At 43.0% G+C, this 24,200-nt stretch overlaps 1 protein-coding gene across 2 annotated transcripts in view; it reads left to right on the forward strand.

Moving 5' to 3' along the window:
- The first annotated feature begins 824 nt into the window (after positions 1–824).
- ME3 (malic enzyme 3) overlaps positions 825–24,200 on the forward strand; it is a 107,722-nt gene continuing 84,346 nt past the window's right edge. Inside the window, exons 1-2 of one of the 2 annotated variants that reach the window (XM_072326858.1) lie at positions 825–958; positions 1,168–1,371. In XM_072326858.1, the coding sequence (XP_072182959.1) occupies positions 1,177–1,371 (195 nt within the window). In that variant the 5' untranslated portion in view covers positions 825–958; positions 1,168–1,176. Of the gene's footprint in view, positions 959–1,037; positions 1,372–24,200 lie in introns of those variants that run through there. The other variant, XM_072326857.1, reaches the window with a different exon arrangement.

A 24,200-nucleotide genomic window follows, 5' to 3' on the forward strand; every position in this document is an offset into this window, starting at 1 on the left:
TGTAATTCATGGTGGGTTTGACTCCTGATAATTCACAATGCAAAAGCTAATGAAGCAGGTTAAACAGACTCACTGGTGCTCTTTCTGGAGTTCATAGCAAGGCTGTTGAGCATATGGACCCCAAACAAACCTTCTGCGTGTTGTATAAACCAGTTTGTGGTAACATTTAGACATATACAAAGTTCTGTCCTTCTCCTGGAGATTTTAAACACAAAACGATTCTGTGAACACAAATGGAAAGAGAATTTGGAGTGTCCTCCACCTAAAGCAAGCCTGCCATTTCCAGGAGGGCCGCAGGTATGGAGTAGCATCTATATGAAGACGGAATGAAGCAGTAGTGATTATGAGACTGCCATTTTAAAAGATAACTCATTTTTTGGGGGGAGAACTGACACAGGTAACTGCCTGCTTCATTTCTGCCTGTCTTAGCTACTAAGATCCATTTTTATCTTCTGCTTTTCCCTGTTTTTTTTGTTGCTTCTGCCAACACAGTGATGCCTGGGTGTTTCAGGACTGCTCACAGGGGAGGTTCTGAGAGCTGAAATAGGTTTGGGTATCTCAGCTCCCAGGATAAGACGGATGCTAAAAGGGAACAAGGTTTGTGGGGCCTTCACATTATGGGTCTGGGTTTTTTTTTCTTATGAAGCTCTTTATTAAGACTAACGGAGAATGTGCAAAATGAGGAGAGATAACTTCATTTTCTTCAGTTTGGTGTGGGTGAGCGGTCTGTGAACTCCTCAGAAAACGCTGTTCTCATGGTTCCAAGCAAAGGCCTCATTCGCAACTACCTGGTGAGCAGCATCCGAGAACGTCCGAGAAACGAACGTGCGGGATGACGATGCCTTTCCATACGTGCATTTTTGGGGCCGGCAGTTCCCCTGCCCTCAGGCAGCCGGCGAAGGCGGAGCCCAGGCGGACACCCCCGTTCCTCCCCCGCCGCCGGCTGAGCCCTTAACAGGTAACGGAGGAGGGGCGGCCGCCGCGGGGTCGGATGGGGATCTGCTTCCTGGGTTTCCTTTCGCTTCAGCGGGGGGAATCGCGGGGATTGGGTTCACCGCGGCCGGGCTGGGCTGGGCCGGGCTGGGCCGGGCCGGGCTGGGCGTGTGGCCCGCCCTGTGGCCGCGCCCTCGCTCCCCGTGTCCGCTGACGCTGTGTCCCCGTCCGCAGGTCCGAGCTATGGAGCCGCTGTGCGGCTGGGCGGCGGGGCGGCTGCTGCGGGTGGCCGGGATCGGGGCCGGCCGGAGGCTGCTGCTGCTCAGCGCCGCCCGGGTTAGCGGCAGCCCGGCGGGAGGGAGCCCGGCTGTCCGCCGGGAGGCCTTGGCCGTCAAAAAGCGAGGCTACGACATCACCAGGAACCCCCACCTCAACAAGGTAGGTGCTGCTTCACACTGCCCTGTGCTCGCTGGGTGATGGAGGTGGGGTGCCAGCCCCGGTGTCACCCTGTGATGTGAGGATTTGGGTAGGGAAAGACAGGTGTCTGGAGAGGGGCAGGTGGGGGTGAGGGAAAGACTCTTCCCCACAGGGCAGTGTGCATGGAACAGGCTGCCCAGAGCAGTGGGTACAGCTCCAAGCTGCCTGAGCTCAAGAGGTTTGGACAGCTCTGTTAGACATAGGGGTGGATTTGGGGTGGTTCTGTGTGGTTGGGTCTGATGATTCTTCTGGGTCCTTTTTGACTTGAGATACCCTATGTGATGTGCTGGTGGCTGTTTTATAGGGATGTCACAGTGGGCTGTTGGCAGAAGGCACTTGGCTTGTGTAGTGGATGCCCTGGCCCATCCACATATTCATCTGTGTCCATCCCCAAGGCCCAGAGCCTGGGAAATGCTCAAGGGAGGTGCAAGAACCTCTTTCTCGCAGTGTGTCAAACTAGACACAGCTCAAGGCAAGTTGCAAGTGGTTGCCTTCTGGTTTGGTGTTGACTTTGTCCTTCATGGAATCATAGAATCGTAGAATTACCCAGGTTGGGAAAGACCTTGAAGATCATCAAGTCCAACCACAGCCTAACATAACCATAGGTTTGTAGCTGAACACCTCACTTCCATCCACCCACTGCTGTCGTGGTGATGGTAGTGCTGGAAGAGCCTGGGTCGGCAAGAGGTGCCTTCAGCATTTGTTCCAGTCACCCAGTGAATGAAGGGAGAAAAGGTCAGGAGAGAGCATTTCTCCTAAATACCCAATACCAGCCTAGCATATTTCAGTATTGCAAATCTGCAACTAATAAGCATGGTGTTGATAGCTGGTGGGCTGGTGACTTCTGATCTGCCTCCTGCATCATCCTCTGGGCTGTAGACTGAATTACAACTTCTACTTGGTGTAGCTGCCATCTCCAAGTGCCATTGCAGCATTCCCAGAGGACAGAGGTACACAATGATGCAGGATTTTATTAAATACAGAACTACTTTATAGGCAGCCTGCTTGAATCTTTAGGCAATAAATGTTTGCAAGGCAGAAGTGAAGAGGAATTGCCAACTGACTCTTAATGCTGATGAATTGTTGTTTGCTCTCATGGTTCAGAGAGCTTTTTCTTCGGCATTTGCCTGGTTCTCTTCATCATTCAATGGTAGTTGGAGAGTAACATAGCTAACATTTCTAGTGGCGTTACATGTAACAGCTTGAGCTGAAACATTAATACTTTGACTATTTCTCAATGTTATGAAATGCTAGCATATAACTGCAGAGATCTATCACATTTCTTAAATTGATCTGGCTTCCACGGAAGGATACTCTAGAAAAATCTCTCATTTAGTGCCTTTCTGAAGAGTTCTCCCATCACTGAAAGGCAGTGTTGTTCCTTAACTGGAATTTGGGTCTGTGTGGAAGAAGGAAAGAAAACTACTTCTGTTGGAGGTAAAATAATCTCTGGTGCACCCTGTTTCGCCCACCCAGATGTTTGCTCTTTATGTTATGTTCCTTTGTCAGTACAGGCCAGACAGTCATCAATATGTCATCTTCAGAGCATTCTAGTGAGAAGAGATGTGGCTGACATCTATGGTAAGGGATATGGACAGGGAGGTGGTGCCCCTATATAACTAGGAATTACTGTAAACATCCAGATGTTCTTCCCATACTTTTCCAAACAGGCTTCTCTTGGCTGTTCATAACAGTTTAATAAGGAATTAGCTGTGTTCAGCTGAAGTGGGACACTTCAACCAGTCCGTATGTGGTTGAGGTATGACTGATGGCCATTTGTTCATATGTGGTTTATTCAACAGAGTTGATTGCGTCCCTCCTGCAGAACCACAGATGGATTAACAGTGTGAGGTTATCGATCCAAATCTTTACTTGACTGCTATGTCAAAGCTGCTTTCATTTAGATGTTGAAGTCACTACTGCCAGGTCCTCTCTGACACCCTCAATACCTGTAAAAGGAAGCTGTCTTCTGAGAAGCTCATCTATTTCCCAAACCTACCTGAGAATAAACTGGTCATAAATTTGCACTTGTTTCTTTTCTTTGCTCATTGTTTACTCTGTAGTTAGCTGGATTTGTAATGTAAAGGATACGAGCACTATAGTAAGCAGCGATAGCAAATGGCTTTCTCATGTTCTTGAATTCTTGGGCATTCTGTTCATTCTGCATAAGGTCTTTCTTGACTGGGATACCTTGGGGAAAATTTAGAGGATAAACCTGACTTTCATTTAAGGCATGACTGGGTTCCATCCCTGGGACTTGGTTCAATCAGTTATGTCTGCGACTTTCTTTGCACCACTGGAGATATCATGTGCAAGAAAGTCTTTTAGCTTAAATCACATGACAATAGGAAGAACCTGGGAAAACAGAAGCACCTATGCTTCCTCTGTGCTGATGGATGTACTTCATATTTCTGTATAATTCCAGCACTGCTCTTCTTTGTGTTTTGGATTATTTCAGCTCATAATGATTCAACAGCAGGTCTTGGGAACCCTCCGATTCTCCTCAGGGTGATTGTGGCCCTAAAAGGCAATAGCAGTTGTTCTCAGGTGACAAAACAACTGTAGATATAACAGAAGCAAGAGCTCATCACAGGTTTTATTTGTCTCATAAAGTAGTTCCTTTTGAAAATGTCAGCCACAGAGAACTAATGGGACCACACTACGAGGATCCAAGTGCACGTTGGTTCCAGAGGATTTACTGAAAGCTTTGGCCATGTCAAGGTAAGAAACCTGCTGCCAAGGCAGCAGTACTGGACCCATTGGGACACAAGCCTGTCTTCGGCATAGAAGAGAGTTATCTTAGCACTCAGATCCTAAGAGGAAAGACAAGACACGTCTTATCCACTTCGTATATTTTTTTAATGCACTGTGCACCTTGGAAAGCATCATAATGAATTATGGAAAAAGAATTACTGGTCTGCAGCTGTAAGAATGAAACTATCTGAAGAATTGCTGTGGGTTTCTGCATTGGTGTTGAAGTCTACTGCAGCACACATCATTGAGATGCAGAAGGTTGGTTTATCCTTCAGCTTCGTGGGGATCAGGATTAAGCAGATCGAGGGTTCTTTGAGCATGGTGTCAGTAATTTGCCATTGCAGCTGAGACGAGATGATACAGCCTCGCACATGGATGAAATCAGCCTAAAATTAGCTGGATGAGTGAAATGATTGCATTTAGACAAAATTAGCAACTGCTACAAGTGGCAGTGCATCCGAAATGTGTCAGCAAGGTCAAATCAAGGCAGATTCTTCCTTCAATTTATTAAATCTTTTCTCTAAGCCCACACATTATATTCTTACAGCTGAAGTCTCCTGCTGGCTGGCTAACAGTCTCAGTAGACATTTACCCACTGTGGGTGGTGGGAGCAGAGATTTTGTGTGGCTGTGTAACTCCCAGCATTTGTCGACTTCCCATCTGCTCATGTTTCCCAGAGTGTGAGATGGGCAGAGTTTAGAGACCGTCCAATTATTTTTGGGGGGGAGTCTGTATTTCAGCAAAGTTTAGAGGAGATGTTATTCCTTGTTGTTTTGGTTGTGGCTTTCTTGTTTGTGGTTGGGTTTCTGTTTGGTTTCTGGTTTTTGTTTGTTTATTTAAGAGTGCTGTGGGTTCTTAAGTACACTGAAGCAACACTTGACCTAGAGAGTCTCCACACAGAAAACAATGAAAGTGGGAGTGTGCAGGGGAAGATGTCCTACTTACCAGTGCTGTTTACACACAGAAACACAGGATAGTTGAGGTTGGAAGGGACCTCTGGGTCCATCTGGTCCAACCCCAGCTAAAGCAGAGAATCTGCAATGCGTTGCTCAGATTTTGTGTGTGACTTCACATGAGTAGGTTCAGTTCATTGTCTCATTTCCAGATCTATCACTGTCTGTGCTTACAAAAATAGACATGACGCAAAATGTTTCAACATCTATAGATGAAATATGCTAAGAAAATGTAAATGTAAAATAGATTACTGTAATATAATGGAATTATCTTCCAAGTGCTGTCCATCCTAAATAAAATCATAGGAGATGAAGTTCTCTGCAAAGTCATTGTCCTGGACCTGACATGGCCCAAAGCTGCTTGAGTTCAAGAAGCATTTGGACAACACTCTTAATAAATACACTTTGAATTTTGGGTGGTCCTGTGTGGAGCCAGGAGTTGGACTCGGTGATCTTGCAGGTCCTTTCCAGTTTGGGATTGTGAGATGATGGCCTGGTCATCAAATCAAGCCCAGAGTAAGTCTGCTAGTGCTCCCAGTATTGGCACCGGCATGCAGAAGTCCCTTTGCTTCCCCAGCTTGGAGCCCAGCCCCTCTTATTATTGCAGCACCAGGCAGCCATCTGCCTTCCTGTCCCACTGCATCATCTCCTGCTAACACAGTTTCTCTCTACTTTGGGATCCAGTCAGTGCTTTGACAGTAGAGCTGGAAAAGCTTGTAAGAGTGGAGGAATCCTAATGCTGCCTAGGTGAGCGTAATGCCTCTGCCTGTGTTGATGGAATCACTGACCCTGCAAGCATCAGTGCTTGTTTTGCCTTTGGTGCCTGTAAATGTCATGAGGGGCTTGGAAGTATCTCGCAGGCAGGTTTTATACATGCTGGGTTTATGCTTGTGGCACTAACAGGAATAAAATGTGGCTTGGACCGAAGTACTTGTTTGCTGAGCAGTTTGTATCATAAAAATGCCTTTAAAATTGCCTTTAAATTGTGGAATTTTGTGAGTTTGGCAGCTGCCTATGCTGCTTTCCTTCTATCTTGTGGTGTCTCTAAGATAAGCCTTAATTCTTAACACCACGTGTGTTTTGGTGTATGGGCAGAGCCAAGGCTGCACATAGCTCTTGTTTCATTGAGCGGAGTGAGCTTGTGGGTGATACTTGAATAAGAATTGCATTTAACTAATGAACTCTTCAGTCAATACTATGAAAATTGATATTGTTGTAGTTAAAATGGATCTAGGGCTGAGTGTTACAGCTTGTTCAGCGTTCCCACTTATTACATCTAGTGATACACATGGCAAACCTCCAGCTGATTACTTTGGAAGCAGTCTGGATACTGAACGTAAAGAGTGAGTTTGTTATGTGTGGGAATGGTCCTGTAAGCAGTTCTCACTCCACCACGTCCAAACCTTGTCCTGCATGAGTAGCAGGACGCTACATGTCACTGGCATTAGAAATTGTGTGCTGCAGAATGTAGAGATGAATTGGAGCAAACTGAAACCCCCAGCAAGCTGAAGGTGCTGGCAGGCTGGGCACACCCACAAGATAAAGCAAAGAGTAAAATGTTGTGGCTTGGTTTTGATTTAAGATGTGTTTGCTGTGTAGTTGGGTTCTAACAGGGATGGATTTCAGCAGCTTTGTAGTGTTTTGTGGCAGAGGATGACCTGGAGCAAATTCAGTTTGACTTGATATTGAATAAATGGAACATAAACTGAATTGTCTTTGGCTTCTCTAGTGGCCACCTCCGGAGGTACACTCATCCTGCTGTTACCAGTGTTAATTCAGTGCTGAAAAGGAAAGGTGAGGTCTACAAAGAAGGGGAAAAAAGCAACAACCCGTCACTTTATCAGAATCAAGAAATGGAAACTGGTCAGGAACTTTGTTGCTTTGACTTGAAGCTTGCTGGTATGAGAAGCTGCGTGCTCATGGTCTGGACTGTTGGGTCTCAGTGCTTTTGTCTCTTCTTATAGGGAGTTGGACTTTGATCCTTATGGGCTCCTTCCAATTCAGGATGTCCTGTGATTCTATGAAGTGTTCCACAGCAGATGGGACCTTGTGATCTCAATACCTGTAAGACCTACAGACTAACATCACCTTTCTTACAGACTTCTGCTTTAGTAGGAGCAGCACGTGAATTGTAGTTCCTCTATTTTTAGGTATCACGCTGGTAGAGTTTTATATAAAAATAACTGTGCTTTGCCTCATCTTTGTCACTTGAATTATACTGAAATTGGTGAGGATCAAAAGTGGGTTTTTTATAGGCTTGTGGTGGACTTAGGTAGGGGAGCTCATTTTATACATTCACAAAATGACCTGAGTTGCATAGTTTGACCTTTAATCTACTCTGTCTTCTTACATATACTTTGCTTCTGTTCTGTTTCATCTGCTGACACAATCGAGCACAGTCCACAGTTTCTATAAATGAGCTTGTGTGCAGCACGCCACGGGATGTAAGAATTACAGATGGTTCCGTGTATTTCAAAATGTAAAGTGCAACATATGGGACTCAACACAATAAAAATGGTTTTTCATATTAATGCACAGCAGTAATATGTTCGCCATATTCTATTTATCCCTTCACACTCCCCTCCTCACATCCGTCAATAATTCTTCGGTCTCTGCAGAACCTTGAAGTAACCAATTAGTTTTCCCTTTAATAAGAAAATAAACTGGAATGTAAGTCATGTTGCTATTCAGTAGGCGCACTTTGCTGAGGGTCTGGTGCCCCAGTGTTATTCCACTGTTAAGACTTATGCCTGAGAACCCTTGAGCTCAATACATCTGTCTGAAAGCCCAGTGTGAGCCCTGTGTGAGTGATGGTAACTGTTGTAACCAAGATTTAGCCCATCAACTTGCAGCAAGCCACTGCTCTCCTATGATTCTCCATTGGCACCTCTTTGTGCTACTTTGCTTTTTCAATCCACTTCAAGGGAGCGAAGAGACAAATGGCTGTTTTAACTGCCCAGGGGGTTTTGAGTCATTGTATCATAGAATCACTGATGTTGAAAAAGACCTCCAAGATCATCCAGTCCACCTGGCCACCTACCAGCAGTGTTTCCCACTGAACCACGTCCTTCCGCACAACATGAGCATGCTTTTGATTTTTAACCTCCTCTTTGAGGCCCAGACGCTTGCTATCTCTCTCCCCAGACAGCACGACACTTTGATGAATGACTTAGATATTTTCAGTTTAGTAATATCTTCTCTTATTTTTCAGCTGGCAAAGCTTTTTATAGCTCTGCAGCTACCATACACAAAGCTTGGCTGTAAACTAAGCAGACTTGGGTGCTGACAAAGAAAAGAACACCAACACCAAAGTTTTCTGTCAATCAGACCTTTCTGCTTTGCTTCCTTTTGCAGCTCTTGTTTGCACATATTGAGAAAGGGTCGATGTTCTATGGAACCAATACAGATTTTCGGTGAATTTCTCTATTCTGTATAAAAGGTCAGCATTTTTTTTCTGTGTCCAGCTTATAAAGTGATAAGCCTGTTTTGTAATATGTCCATATGGATTAACTCTGTTCAGCCTCATAAAACACGCAGTTAGGGCTGTACTGTGTTTTGCAACAGAGGAAGAAGCTGGTTATTTCACATACAGCAGTGTTCTAGACAAGGCATCTTGAACTTTAACTTTTTGGCTTAGCAAATGGATTTGTCACTTCCCAGAGCAGTTAAATTCATTATCACAGAATCACAGAATTGTAGGGGTTGGAAGGGACCTCTAGAGATCATCGAGTCCAACCCCCCTGCCAAAGCAGGCTCCCTACACCACGTCGCACAGGTAGGCGTCCAGGCGGGTCTTGAATATCTCCAGAGAAGGAGACTCCACCACCCCCCTGGGCAGCCTGTTCCAGTGCTCCGTCACCCTCACTGTAAAGAAGTTCTTGCGCACATTCGTGCGGAACTTCCTGTGCTGAAGTTTCAGCCCATTTCCCCTAGTCCTGTCCCCACACACTACTGAAAACAGACCAGCCTCGCCACTATGGCTCCCACACTTCAGGTATTTATAAACCTGGATCAAGTCCCCTCTCAGCCTTCTTTTCTCAAGGCTAAACAGACCCAGTTCCCTAAGTCTCTCCTCATAGGGGAGATTCTCCAGTCCCTTCACCATCTTTGTGGCCCTCCGCTGGACTCTTTCCAAGAGATCCCTGTCTTTTTTGTACTGGGGAGCCCAGAACTGGACACAGTATTCCAGATGAGGCCTCACCAGGGCAGAGTAGAAATTATGGAAACTATTAAGCTTTGTTTAGTCTCTATTTCAGGGGTTTGGTGTTAAACCTACAGGTGATCTTAACTCTGGTTAGCTGCAAATGAAATGGTACAAAATCTTGTTGTTTTTGGAAGTGTCCATTTTATTAGGGCTTCTGTTTTCAGGATGGTCTAAGCGAGGGCAGGGGTTGGAGGGAGGGACATGTACGTCATTAGGCCAACTGATTTAGATGGAGCAGAGAACAATGTGAACAAAGGGATTTTGATGTTCGTAGCCCCTCTTTTAGCAACTCTTATTTTTTCATATCCCTCAACCAGATCAGATCAGTTGGTTCAATATAAATGCAAAAAATCTCAACCAAACAAAAAAAAATCCACTTTACCTCCACCCTGGAGGTAACTAGATGTGTTCAAATTGCCATGTGCGTCTCTAACTAATTGTTGACACAAAACCTCATCTTCTGTAAATCAGATCTCCATATCATAGTGGTTCAAGGGATAAGGGCCCCTTCTTTTCCTTTTCATGAAGGTGTCTAAACCTGGCCATAAAATGAGCCAAATGGCAATAGCTGCTAGCTACAGTACTGAGTCTGAATCCTGTGCAAAGCTAAATATAATCTAAAAATGTGTAAGCTGTTCCCTACAGGAATGAATTCAGCTGAGTTGTAGAGCAGTTGCGGGGATGTGAGAAACACTCATAGTTTGACCAGAACAATTCACCAGTTTTGGTGGTTTCTGGGTGGGAGATGGGGTTTTCACACAGGGACCTGAACATGTATGAAGTGATCAGGACATAGAAAAGAAGAACTGAAAACTCTTCACTCTGCCACTAGCAGAGAGCTTGGCTTGTTGGTTAAAACAATGGGAAGCAACGAATGGGAGATCCACCGTGTGTTCTACATAGATGTGTCTTCCAAAGCAGAAGTCAGTGCTGATCCCAGTGCTGCTTTCTGCAGAGTCTGATACTTAATACTCACTGGGGATTTTGCTGACATTGGCATCTTACATGCTTCTCAAGTACACCATGTTCAAGCACAAACTCAGTTGCTCAAAGAATAATAAAAGTTGTGGGAGGGTTTTTTGGTTTTTTTTTGCCTTTAAGTTTGGAGCATTTTCAGTGCACGTACCAGTGGGACTTGTTTCTCATTTCACATGTGCAACTCTCAAGTTTGGTACGCAGCCTAGGTTGTGATGTGCAATGGTATTTATTAGAAGGAGATGTGTGTGATATGCCTTTCACTTCTTGTGCTGATGCCAGCAGCTTTTAAGAGCTTATGTCCAGGGAAAAAAATGTTTGTTATGGCACAGAGGTCTCTCTGAACGCTGCTGTTTGGCTTTTAAAAGATGGTGTAGGCTTAACCCATTGGGGGGCTTTCCACTGGTTTGTCAGCTTTGCATCCAGCCTTGCTAAAATTGAGGAATGAGAGATTATTTAGTCATGGAAGGATGAGATTAAAGATGGTGTGGTGTGAAATTCCACTTTGTGATACTCTTTTATCTTTGCTTCATCTGTCCAAGCTCATCTTCCTTTTGAGCTCTGAGGCAACCAACATGAAATGTTTTGTTGATTTTCCAATGCCAAAAGCCATTCTCCAGCATGAGAGCAAGGAACGCTGGACTTCTTCACAAGAGGTGCTGGATGAAGAACAAGTGCACTAAGTGAGACCATGGAGATCTTGGGGCTGCCCTGCAGAGTCCTTGTAGCAGCTTCATAAACTTACCCAAGTGCCTTTGTGTTACGACCTTCCATTGGTCAAGGGTAACTGGAGTTTTGAAACCAGAATGAATGCATGCTGATATTGGAGCTGGGCTACACTCCCTAAAGGCAAGTAGGTGTTTTGGGTTGAATGTGTTATAACTTCAAATACAGTTAACTAAATCACTTGTCATATGAATAGAAAAGAAGCGATGCAAAGGTGCTGGAAAGGAGCAGCAAGAGTCTGGCTCCTGCTGGAAAATACCTCTGGTGTGTTGGCCACTTATTAAAAGCTAATTGCATTTTAAAGATAAGCTTTAATGGATTTGGCAGTGAGAGTGCAACTGTAATCAGATCTCGTTGTTTTGTACCAGTGCCTTTCAGGTTGCTGTGCAAGGTCAAATGTCCCATTGACTGGCAGCTTTACTGCTCTGCTTGTAGGAGAGTAACTGGCATTTGGTTGCAAAATGAGTTTCCCACTGAAGCCAAATACAAAAAGTATATGAGAATCCAGCAGTTTCACTACCTGCAAAGCTGAAAACCCTTGTAGCATTTATTAGGATTTCCAGCAGGGAAAAAGGGATATTAATCTTGTTTGACTTATAGAACCGTAATATTTGCACTGCCATTTGGAATGCAGAGCAAAATTGTTCAAGCAGTGTTTACTGAGGAACAGCAGAATCAGTAAAGTGGGTGCTTTTAACCTTTTATTTCTGTCAGAGGAGTAAAGCAGTTCACAGGACCCTAATATTCAATACTGTTGGTGAAAGAAAGGAATGCAGTGAGTGCTGTTACAAACTGAAGAAGCACGGAGCAGCTGAAACCTTTCATGTCTTTCTCAGTGTCTTTGTTTGTCATCACTGTTATTTAATCTCTGAGCTGTGGCACTGGATCACGCGTGTTTGTGGGAGGAACAAACCTCAGTCTTGTTGATAAAACAGTCACTTGGTCAGTCCTCTGCTGGTTTTAGTTTTCCTAGTGTTACCAGGCTGCACTGAGGTCTGAGCTGATTGTAATGACTGCTGATCTGGGGCACAAACCAGATCTACCTGGAGTCCTGTGAGCCCGTTCTCTTTCAACTTCCTGGTAACTTTGAGATCTAAGTAATTTCAGCCTAGGGGAAATTCTTAGTGCCTCTTAAAGAAAGGCTTAAAAATTAGATAGCATAATTTAGATGTTAGGTAGAAATTCTTGGTGGTGAGGCCTTGGCATTGCTGCCCAGAGAGCTGTGGGTATCCCATCCCTGGAGGTGCTCAAGGCCAGGTTGAATGGGTCCTGGGCAGCCTGAGCTGGTGGGGGGCAACTAGCCCACAGCATGGAGTTAGAACTGGGTGGGTTTTAAGGCCCTTTCCAACATAAGCCATTCTATGTTTGTCCTCCCCCCTCCCAACTGACATTCTCTAAAATCCCACCTCTGCTTCATATCAAATATATATATGTTTGATTCTGTTGTAGACAAATTATTGCTGTTAAAACTGGTCCTGAAGTTTTTGTTTACATGTACATGTACGTATTGAAGTGCTTAACTTTGTTGGGTCCAGAATGTACTGTCCTATCAAATACATGCCAAAATCTCCATGTTTTTCATCCTTCTGAAGATTTGGATTTGGGTGCAGGCTTCAGGTCAATGCAGATGTGTGGTTTAGTTTGATGGCAGCTGGATAGTGGTGTCAGCAGTCACACCCGTTTGATTGCCCAGATTTCAGACTGTCCAAAAGGGCTTTTCCACAGCAAACTTCTGGTAGCTCAATACTGTATGGCAGTGGGTAGCTAATTGGGGGTGGTGGGATGGAGGATCAGGGAACCAGGCTGGGCCCTCTGTGGGTTTTGACTGCAGCAAGGGTGTATAAGTCAGACACTGTTTCAAATACTAGTTTGTACCATCTGGGGGGATGAACAGCACGAATTGCATCTTCTGCAATCTTTGTCTTCATCAGACTTGAAATGTTGGATATAGAGATGTGTGTTTCCATGCGTGAATATCACCCCTTCATGTGTAATGGATGCTGATGTGTCTGTCATAAACTGGTCCCCGTATCCTGAAGTCCTGATCAGCTGCACTCTGATTTGTATTGGTACAAACTGTCTCATAATTATTTTTTTCACCTTTCTTCTCTCCCTGCTGCATCAGAACTGCAGAGAAGACTAGAGTTACTCAGGCTCCATTAATGATCAGTAGTAGTTCTTCCATACAATAACTTGCTTATTATAGCACAGAAGTACTAAATGTCTGTGGCTGAGAATAACATTTAAATCTCTCTTCTTTTGTTTATGCAGGCTACGCACTGAGAGCTCTATCACAGTGACTGAGAGGGAAGGACAGGATTTCATTCTTCAGTGCAAACCAACCCCAAAAAGGGCTGCAAAAAATTGAAATCAATCTGAAGAAAAGCTATTAATAATTCTTTTCATATAGCCTTACCCTGAGGCAGTTGGGCCCTAAGAATGTCACCAGTGTGGTGACACCATCTCGATGCAGGCAATATTAGCACCTACCAGTGCTGGCTTCACATTCAGAGGAGGTTGAAAGATCTCCTACATGCATGCTATTCATTTCTCAGAGCACTATGTGTGCACTGTGGTGATAGGTACTGTGCAAACACAAAAGGGAGACATCGGACACCTTTCTGAGACACTTCTAACTTTACTGTAAACTGTATAATTTAATGTGCTGGAAAGCAGTATCTAAAATATTCTGTATACCAAGAGCTTACATTCTCCTATCAAAACTTTGTGTTACTTTGCAAGGTTCTTTTGTTTGCAAGCAGGGTTTCTCTGAGATATGAAGTACCCCCTTGGTGAGACCTATGTGTTTGGCTTGCTGTGCCCTTGCAAGTTTCTGCAGCACACTTCTGCTGGGCAGTGCATGTGAGGAGGATCTGACTTGAGTTCTTGAGACTAACTTGCATCTGGAAACGATGGAGCTGATTCACATGTGCCCAAGGCCACATCTGGAATTGCCAGTCATCTTTCATCTGCTTTGCATATTATCTGTGCAAATGCAGAGTTGCTGATCATCTTCCGGATGCACTGGATTTTACATCCACTCGCAGATTAACTCAGCTTGAAGACTGTAGCTCTGAGGCAGTTTTTGGACGTCCACGGGGCAATGGGCAAAGCCCATTCATTTTTATCCCCCTAATGAAAGATCTAGGTGGAAATAATGAACGTGTCTTGAGATGCTGGTATGTAGGAGCGTAGACCTGAAATTTCATCCTTTAGGGAGCAAATCTATGTGTTTGGTAATACTAGGTACATACATTTGAGGTAATTACTTTGACTGCATTACTAATGTAATAATTCAAGGAGAAGTGAGGTAAGGTGAGTGCTCATGCTTTAAGGTAGTGGGACAGAGAGCTGAGTGTAGCGTGCTCTTCCTGCTGCTTAACCGTCTTACTGGGCAGATGCTGCAGCCAGTGATTTCTTAGAAACCAAGAGATTATTGGCCTCGTTTTCCTCTCATTTTATTTAATGACACCTTCCAGCAATTGTTTAGGACTAGATCCAACGCAGATTGAATTTGATGGGAAACAAATGAGTAATTGCAGCCGTTTGCTGTAAAGTATTCAGAGCTGTTGTCTTACTGGCTTTATAACGTTTAAGAAAGTGCTTTGCTGAAGTAGGGCATACGTTTTTGATTTAGTATTCCTCTGCTGTAAGACTGTATATTTGAGTGTCTTCTGGCCAAAGTCTGTCTAAAAAGTGGCATTACAGGAGCTCAGCCAGGTTGTAAAGTGAAGGTGATGCACTTCTGCTCTGCATTCAGAGGGAAGAGAAAAATAAAGCAACAATAGCATTGAAGTATCGTTGAGTACCAGACAGAAGAAAAACAGATGTAAAAACTAAGTACAATTGTAGAATGAGGCACAGACAACTTACAGTGTCTCCAGTTGCTTTACTGAATAAATAAGACTAAAACCAAGTAATAAATAGTCTACAAAGTGACAGCAGTCTCTTCAGGTGTTGAAGCTTTTAAGTCCTGTAAATTTACTCTCAGCTTTGCAGTGTTGACGTGGATATATTTTTTTTTTCATTGATCCACTTCCTTCTTTTAATTCAAAAGCATAATAGATGAAAGAGAAGACATATGTTAGGCCTGAGACTTTATGACTGAACCTTGTCAGTCCTACCCTGCATTCTCTAATGCTAGCACAGGAGTTTGGGCTGTCCTTCCCATCTCTGATGTAACTGAATCTGATTAAAGTATGACTGATTAAAGAGACATGTTGAGAGTGTTTGGAGCTGGGCTCTACCCCAAGAAATGGATCTCAGACCTTCCTCCCTGTAGATGTGCAGTAACCCAGAAATGGATGTTAAGTTTTGATTAATCTTGTCTTGGTTGAAAACTTAATATTATGATACGTTTGCCATTTTAGTTTCTACTTATCTTCACCCAACTCCCTTGCTCTTTTGTTTGGGGAGTTGGGGGAACCAATCCAAATGTAGCAGTAAGGAACATGGTAAGCGTTGTCTCCAAAATATAACAGAAGGAATGCAAACCTCATAGCTATGGCAGATTTACTCTCTTTTCAAGATGCCAGACCATCCAAAAGCTGTGGAGTCCTAGACCAAAAAATGTTGACATCAGCAACATTGTGTGTTTGGTTTTTGATCCTTTGGGAACTTAGATGCAGTATTTAAGAGTCGGGAACTGGGATATAGGAAGGTGTATTCCCAGTGTGTTCAGAATGACATACAGAGCCAACAGATTCTTCTGAGATCTGGTGGGAGAATTCACTGGTGGAGAGATCTGTGAATAATAGGAATATGGATGACCTGCTTTGTGTGAAAATCCTCAATGGATTTTCTATGTGGAAAAATAAGCTCAGAATGTTTGCTTCATGCTGGATCTTATGCTCTTCTAAGATAAATGTAGTCTAGAAATTGGTAGCTTCTGGAGGAAAAAGTAATTTTTAATTCAAGTTATTCGGTAAACTTGGACTTTGCAGAGCTGCTTCCTTCTACTGGGGGAAACAAAAGCAACAGGGCAACTTGTATTCAGAAGTTTTTATAGAGAGCTGCATAAATGCGACAGAGGGGTAACTGATTCTATAATCTTGCATTTAATAGAAAGCTAATTGAAAACCAGTTGCCCTGGTGCACTGTAACTCATCGCAACGTTGTAATCTGCAATAAGATTTTGAAAAGTACAAATTATATTTCTCCAATGGGATTTGGACAGTTTTAGTATAACTTGGGTACTCATCAAAGTAGAACCTCACATGATATTTCTCTGAAACTGCTTTGTTTCATAAGCAAGCACATGAGTGTGCCTAGACGATGATTTCTGGCAGATTCTGGCCTCTTTGTGCTGAGTCCTAATTCACCCCTGCTGTTCTCTGAAATTAAAACCTTCTGATTCTCTTGCAGGAAGAGGTGTTCCTACTGCCATCTGCAAAACATCAGCATCTTCTGCATCTCGCTAAAATTCCTCTGACCTCTCTGTACTCGTGATTTTTAAAGAACATTCAAAGGCAAATTCTTATCTTCCATTAAACCTAGAGGTTAAGAAACTGAATATGCCTTGCCATATAACCAATCCATTTACCGGGCATCACTTAATTTATGGTGTTTCTTATCAGCCATTAATCATCCGTGTTCTCTTTCTAGTGTTCTGTTGGGGGAAAAACGATGTTTGTCTACTAACCCATTTTTGTGTATTAGCCCATTACTTCATGCACCTCTATATTTTACAATTAAAAACGTCTCTGTAAAGCAATAGCTCAGCTTTCAAAGGCTGTTTCAAACAGTACATTCTGGATGCGTTTGCACATTGTCTTTCAGCGCTCTCCTTTTACAAATGTTGAATGTAGATCACGAGTGGAAAGGCTTAGGGAAATGCATTCATAGCTTTGAGCCTGAATATACCTTCTGTGAGTAATTTGCAATACTTATGAGAAATCCAAAATATTACATGTCATTAATACAATCTCGTTTTGAAGATAAGGGGTTGGGAATTAAAAATCTCTGTCTTCTAATAAAATGAAAAGACAAACACCAAAATCAATTTGGTGTAGTGCCTGTATTTATATTGTACTTGATCTGGCTTTCAGCACTCCTAGGACCTGGTTCTCTCTCTTCACTAATTCTGGTAAACAGCCCAACTTCAGATCATTCATGGAACTCTAATATCCTTGAGCAGACCCTTTTGGGAAGAAACGCATGTTGCCTTGTCTACAGGCATTGTGTGTGTGCCTCTGGAAAAAATGGTTGAGGGAAAAGCATCTGAACCTCACAGGGACCTGCTGCCTCACAGCAGATTGGCATGTAAGAGTTTACAGTGAAGCTCTGACAGTGTCTGGTAGCTTTCTGTAGTCACAGCAGACTGATCACCCTGGAAACTCTCCCTATAGAGCTTTAGGCGATAAACCCTCCCTAGGGGCTTTAGGACAGTCAGTAAAGCAAGCCTTGAACCTAGCTTTATTGGCAGCACTTAGAAAAGTATTTCAGTTTCTGAAATCTTTATTTCATAATATTTTTACTCCAGTGAGTTTACTGCTATACATCTTTAAACCAAATGGAACCTTGGAGAATGACGTGAAGCTATGCTGATGTTTTACATTGGAGGTGGGAGTGAACTCTGCCTAGTTTTCAGGTATAAAAAACCCTGTAGCTGCAGTGCAGCGTGCAGTGTTGGCTCAAAGATGACCCATTCATTGTGTCAGTTGCCCTCTGCAGCAAATTCATCCAGGTATCCTGTGTCCCTGAAGTGAGGGACAAGATCATTCTCTTATGCTTTACTGATATATTGCAGGAGAGCAAAGGTAGAATGAATACGCTTGGACTTGCTTGGGGCTCTAGTATTAAAGTAATTATTTTGTAATAAATTACTTTTTATGAGTAATACATGAGAATATAATTACATGTTTGCAAAAATGCATGAAGCTGGTCCGCACGAGCCTAATGAGGAACAAGGCCAAATGCAAGCTGTTGCACAAGGGTTGGGGCAATCCCAGATGTGTGTACAGACTGGGAGAATTATTCACCGAGAGCAGCCCTGCAGAGAAGGACCTGGCTGTCCTGGTAGACAAAAAGTTCAATGCAAGCTAGCAGTGCTCAGCCACAGCCTGGAAGGCCAACTGTATCATGGGTTGCATCAACAGAGGGGTGCAGCAGTGCAAGCGAGGGGATTGTCCCCCTCTCCTCTGCACTGCTTCCCAGAGGGCTGTGGTGCCCCATCCCTGGAGGTGCTCAAGGCCAGGTTTGGATGGGCCTTGGGCAGCCTGAGCTGGTGGGGGGCAACCAGCCCATGGCAGGGGGATTGGAATGAGATCTTTAAGAGCGGTCCCAACCCAAGCCATTCTATGATTCTATTGTATAATTTTACTCATTTCTTAGGTGTATTTTTCCTCTTCAAATTTCTTGATCATTATCAAAATCTATTAGAAACTAGCCATCTTCACTACACATTCAATAAGGCTATGCAGTCTGAGCAAGCTGCTCAGCAGCCGAACCAAACCCCTAAAAATTAGAATTGGGATATTCTCCTTGCATATGAAAATAACAACAGTTGAATTTTAGGTCATAACTCTTCGTGTCTTTAGAAAATATTCTGGAGTCTAGCAAAACTGTGGGCAAATACATAATTACTGAGTGCTGCCCCCTGACATTTTCAGAAAGACAGGACTCCAGACTAATCACGGGATTACTTAAATATTTGGTCAGTACATTAATGTGTGGTACCTGATGGATTTAGCACAGCTGTTTCTTTCAATTCAACACTAAAAGGGAGATTGTCTGCTAATGCTGACAGTGTTCTGGTTTCTATCCTCCTGGTTAAAATTAATTTATCTTGGATTAACAAGTGCTAAAGAATCACTTGAGAATAAATGGGTCTGTTGTTCCACAGTCTCCCTTACACAGGAGATTTGGTTGGGTCCCACGGCAGAAGCTGGTGTGACGATGAACATGAAGAAGTGAAGTCACAAATGAAATCCCAGCAGTACTGGCCCTTAGCACACTGCCTCTTCTTGCCCTCTGAGAACTTAATGGGGTGGGAACTTACAGTTAAGTTGAAGGTTTTAGAGATTTTCTATTCATCTGGCAACCATTTCAGCTAACAAGAGAAGAGAGAAAGAAGTGGTTTTTTTGATCCAGACACTTCTTGCCACAATTCACTGGATCTCAACACAACTGTGATGTAATTGTTCACAGTTTGCCAGGCCTTCCAGCACATCTAGAAAAACATGAGGAACGCACATGCCTGATTTGAGTTGAGGATTTTCCCTTGGAAATATTTGTCTTCACTGTGTTTTGTCAGACATCAAGTTTTGGTGGTGTGATGGGGATAGAAGAGGTGTTTGGAACCTTCTGACAATTATTTGAGATTAATAACATAAAAGCTCTTGGGGAAGTGGCCATAAGCCATTTGAAAGTGGTTAGAAGTTTCTGGGTGTAATGCCTACAAGGGTTTTAGGCTTGATCTCTACAATCAAAATCAAATACGATGCATTACTTATGTCAGCATGCAGGTTATCTGTCAGATCTCAACTGTTTGCCTGCTGGCAGCCTTCCTTTGGATATTAATTGACAAACACATCCTGGCATTCATTTAAAACCACAGGTGATGGTCTGTTTTGCTGTGTGAGCTACTCTTGCTGACATAATTAAATGTTTGCATTCACAATCTGGTTAACATCTCTTAGGCAGACTTTGTAGCAGGAGTTCATTCATGTCTCATGGTAACACTTTAGCCAACACTTTCTGTGGATGGGGCTACTTGGAATGTTGTGTTGTATTGGATTCCTGCTTAGTAGAATACCTAGAAACCCCAAATGAAATACACATAAGCAGTATGTGTACTAATAAATCTATCCAAAACCATTCATTGCCACAGGGCCAGGTAGCACAGTCTGTATCCATACTGCTAAATTCTTACCCTCTAAAACAGGCTGTAGTAGTTTCCAAATGGCCAGACCAAACATCACCAATACAACAAATGACTGCTGAAAATGCTCTGGTTGTGTTTTTGGGAGGCAACATGAGTCTTCAGTTAAAATGTAGTATTAGTAGTTCTTTTGATAATCAGCATCTGTTGTACATGTCTTTAATTATTCCTCTACAGCTGTCTTTAATATAATTTAGTATGAAAACGGCAATTCTACTTTTGATATTAACGCAATTTTGTTCTCATTAACAAAGTTCTCTTTAGATCTCAAAATACAGACTAGGGTTTTAATTCTGTGAGTGATTTACCTCTTTCCTGTAGTCTTTTGTTTCGCATTACTATGTCAGTTTTTCATCTAGGAAACTTCATACTGCCTTTTTTTGTTTTTTTACTTAGATGACCATAGATACTCATTTCTTCTGTTGCGTGTTTCTTGGTTAGTGACCAGTGCATGAATCCCAGAGTGAACTGCTTCAGGATAGTGCCATGATCCCTTTGAGGGTCAGTACAACCCCACTTCCCCAGTCCTCCATGTCTGCACCTTTTGTGTCGCCTGCATGACAGCTGCTTGCTGATTTTCACACTAGTCTAAAGCTGAGTCAGACCTGAAAAGCTTGCATGCGGCAAATGGGGATTTCCTATCCACAAACTTGTAAGGAAATCTTTAAAAAATTATATTTCTCGTGGGCTACCTCAGCACTGGTGAATCATAAGGAATTACAGCCACAAATTACTGCTTGGTTGAATGGTCTGGAAACAACAAACATTTCCAGTATTTGAAGAACAATTTTTGACTCTGAAAGCTTATTCATTTTTATTCCGAGTGTAATGATTGGCATAGCAAAGCTCAATGGAATGATTGACACATGGCAGGAGTTTGTAATTCTAATGCTTAGAACAGCAATGCATATGGGTGATGCAGAAATGGTTAATGTGTTTGATGAGTACTTGCAAGTGGAGGTTGTCCCTTTGGACTGGTGTTTCTCAGCTTTCATAATAGCCACTGAGGAGGTAATTGCAGATGACTTTATTCATTTGTATTGATCGTTTTAGTTTTTAAACTATTATTTCAAATATTTAACAGAATCATAGAATCTCAGGGGTTGAAATGGGCCTCTGGAGATCATCTAGTCCAACCCCTGCTAAAGCATGTATGTCACACAGGAAAACATCCAGGGAAGTCTTGAATATCTCCAGAGAAGGATATTCCATCCACAACCTCTCCATCAGTCTGTCCCAGCACTTTGTTTGTATGGAACTTCCTCTGTTCCAGTTTTTTCCCATTGCCCCTTGTTCTGTTGTCGCACATCACTGAAAAGAGCCTGGCCTCATCCACTTGACTTCCACACTTTAGATCTAATTTAGCAACAGTGATGAGATCCCCTCTCAGTCTTTTCCATGCTGGAGAAAGCCAGTCTGTCCATGTCTTGTTGAATGGCAGCACAGCCTTCTAGTGCATCAGCCACTGCTCCCACCTTTGTACCATCAGCAGACTTGCTGAGGGTTCACTCTATTCCTTTATCCAGATTGTTGATGAAGGTACTGAAAAAGACTGGACCTAGTTCTGACCTTGGGGGAACACCACTAGCAGCAGGAAGTAGTGGAAGACATCCCCAATCCAAGGCAATTAGTCTGATGGCCATCCAAAAAGTAGCCTCTTAATGCTTAGCAAGACTCAGTTCAGAAGCATCGTCAGGTGTTTGGGGAGGGTTTCAGACAGCTCTGGCAGGAGAATAAATGAAGCACACTATTTCAGCCTTTAACAGTAGCACTTCAGAAAGGCATTTGGTGCTTAGATGCATTAAACATCCTTCAAGAGGTACTGAATTTTAGTTTCTACCTTGTAGGGTTAGTAAGACATCCGTTTTGACTGTTTATATGAGGGAAGCATGCATAAATCCGGTAAGTGCTGTTAGCTGGCTGCATATAAACATGTTGGAGTGCAGGGTGTGTTGGGTTTTATGTTGTTTTTTCCATAGGGTGCTTGTGCATTGCCAGTCTTCTCAGTGACAGTTCACAGAGCCCCTCTCTGTAAAATCCTTCACTGGTTGAAGAGTTCCCCCAGTACCTGAATTTTCAGAGGCACGCTGATACATTTGAGTGTTCCATGTGTACATCTCCAATAAAGCTCTGAGAGGTGGAGCTGCTGTTTCACCTTGCGTTCTATAGAGTAAAATTTCATTCTGGATAGCCTTGCAATAACAGCAGCATTATACCCCAGCAGTCTCATACCTCAGACACCCTCTCATTTATTCTTTACAGCATACTCATCTAATGGCATTCATACATGCTCCCTTTGCTCAAGGTGCTGTTCCCATAGCACTACCTGCACATGCTTAAGCTGATTTCTTTGGTTATCTGTTGTGGCTGGAGCTATGTGTATCTCAATTACAGAACATGTTCAAGTCAGTGCAGGGAATTCTGGCCAGTAACTGATGCTAGATATTGCTTGGCTCCATCAGCAGAGCTTGGCTGGTCAAGCTGACTCTGTTATGTTCTCCCTCCACCCACCCTTGGATTTGTTTTCCCCCATTCCACAGCTTGGAAATGAAAAACCTGAAAGTGAAGAAATCTCAGAGATTCCACTACTTCATTCCCGGTGCTCTGCCCTTAGGAAGTCCAATTCCCTTTGCATAATGAGAACTTCAGTGCAAAGTTTACTGTAGAAAAAGCACAAGCTTGTTGGTTTTAAGAATCAATTCCATGATGTGCAGATGCTTGAGTCATTCCTAATGCTGTTTCAGTGCTTTATGAACTACCAGAACATATTTTTGCCTTTTTAGGGGATCTGGTTACAAGCTGCTGTAGGGTAGTTACAGAATTCCAGTCACTGCACAAACTTTGTGGTAAGATCCCCTGGCACACGCCTTGGGTCTGCAGTGAATTGGCCTGGAAGCATCAATGCCAAAGATGCCTGTGGAGAGCCCCACAAGAAACAGTATGAAAGAAACAACAGAAGCTTGAACTGAACCCCTTATTCTATTCTGTCAGCAAAATGGCTATTTGTATCCCACCTTCTCTTACGTCTCAGGTAGTTCGATAATGTTGCTGCTTGGATATGTCTGTGTGTTGTGAATTACTTCTAGCATCCTATTCTTAACAGTAGCATACAGAGAACAGAATCGTTACAGTTGGGAAATGTCAGGTCATTCAGTCCAACCATCAGCCCATCCCCACCATGCCCACTGACCATGTCCCTCAGTGCCTCATCTACACGGTTCTTGGATACCTCCAAGGATGGTGACTCCACCACCTCCCTGGGCAGCCTCTTCCAGTGCACGACCACTCCTTCTGAGAAGAAATTTTTCCAACCTAAACCTTCCCTGGTGCAACTTAAGATCATTCCCTCTTGTCCTATTGCTGTTAACTGGAAGAAGAGGCCAACTTCCACATCACTGCAGCCTCCTTTGAGGGTGTTATATTGAGAAAGGACCAATTACTAGGTCTAGCTAAATAGGGTAGAAATCTCATTTTTATTATCAAGTATTCTGCTTTATTCATTATATTAGTATGCTTAAGTGTTCGTGATCCTCTGAACAGCAAAAGCATTCCTTCCAGTGTGTGTGGGGAGGGAACAGTGCAGTGAGATGTGGATTCTCTTTGAAACTGATTAATTTTGATTCACAAAATCACAGAATTACAGGGGTTAGAGGGGGCCTCAAGTCCATGTTGTCCAACACCCCCCCCTTCCCCCCCCCCCCCAGTCAAATTGAGTCAAATTGAAGTTAAAAAACAACAGAAAAACAGCTTCTCCTATAGCCACACAGGATGATCACCAAAAATTAGTGTGTCTAAATTCAATGACTTCTTAAAAGTAATTGATTTTCAACCATTTGCTCACATTCTTGTGGTAAATGAGTGAGAAGTTTATTAATAGAAAGAATGGAGAATTGATACTAAAAAGCCCTGGTGTGATGAAGTAGAGCTAGAAAACGAGTTTGAAATGTGCTGTTCTATGAAGTCAATTTTCTCACTTCATAAGAAAATAAGAATTCTAAAGTAATGTCTGTGGCAAAACCCTGCAATGGAAATTACTTTTATATACCAAAGCTGTAACTTGGAGAGTACCGCAACTTCAAAACATATTTAATAAACTGATATGATAGAATTTCCATACAAATAGCTCTTTGAAAGAGTAAACAATACCATGGTGGCAAAGCTGTTAGATAAGCCTTCAGGGTCTTTTCAGTAATTTTTGTTTGTTTAAATTAAAAATAAATAAATGAATCTATGTAAGATATGATTCTTTTTCTGAAGGAGATGGTGCGTGTCTATTTTCTGTGAGCCTGGATTTAAT

This window comes from Excalfactoria chinensis, chromosome 1 (genome assembly GCF_039878825.1).
Source record: "Excalfactoria chinensis isolate bCotChi1 chromosome 1, bCotChi1.hap2, whole genome shotgun sequence".
Taxonomy (NCBI): Eukaryota; Metazoa; Chordata; class Aves; order Galliformes; family Phasianidae; genus Excalfactoria; species Excalfactoria chinensis.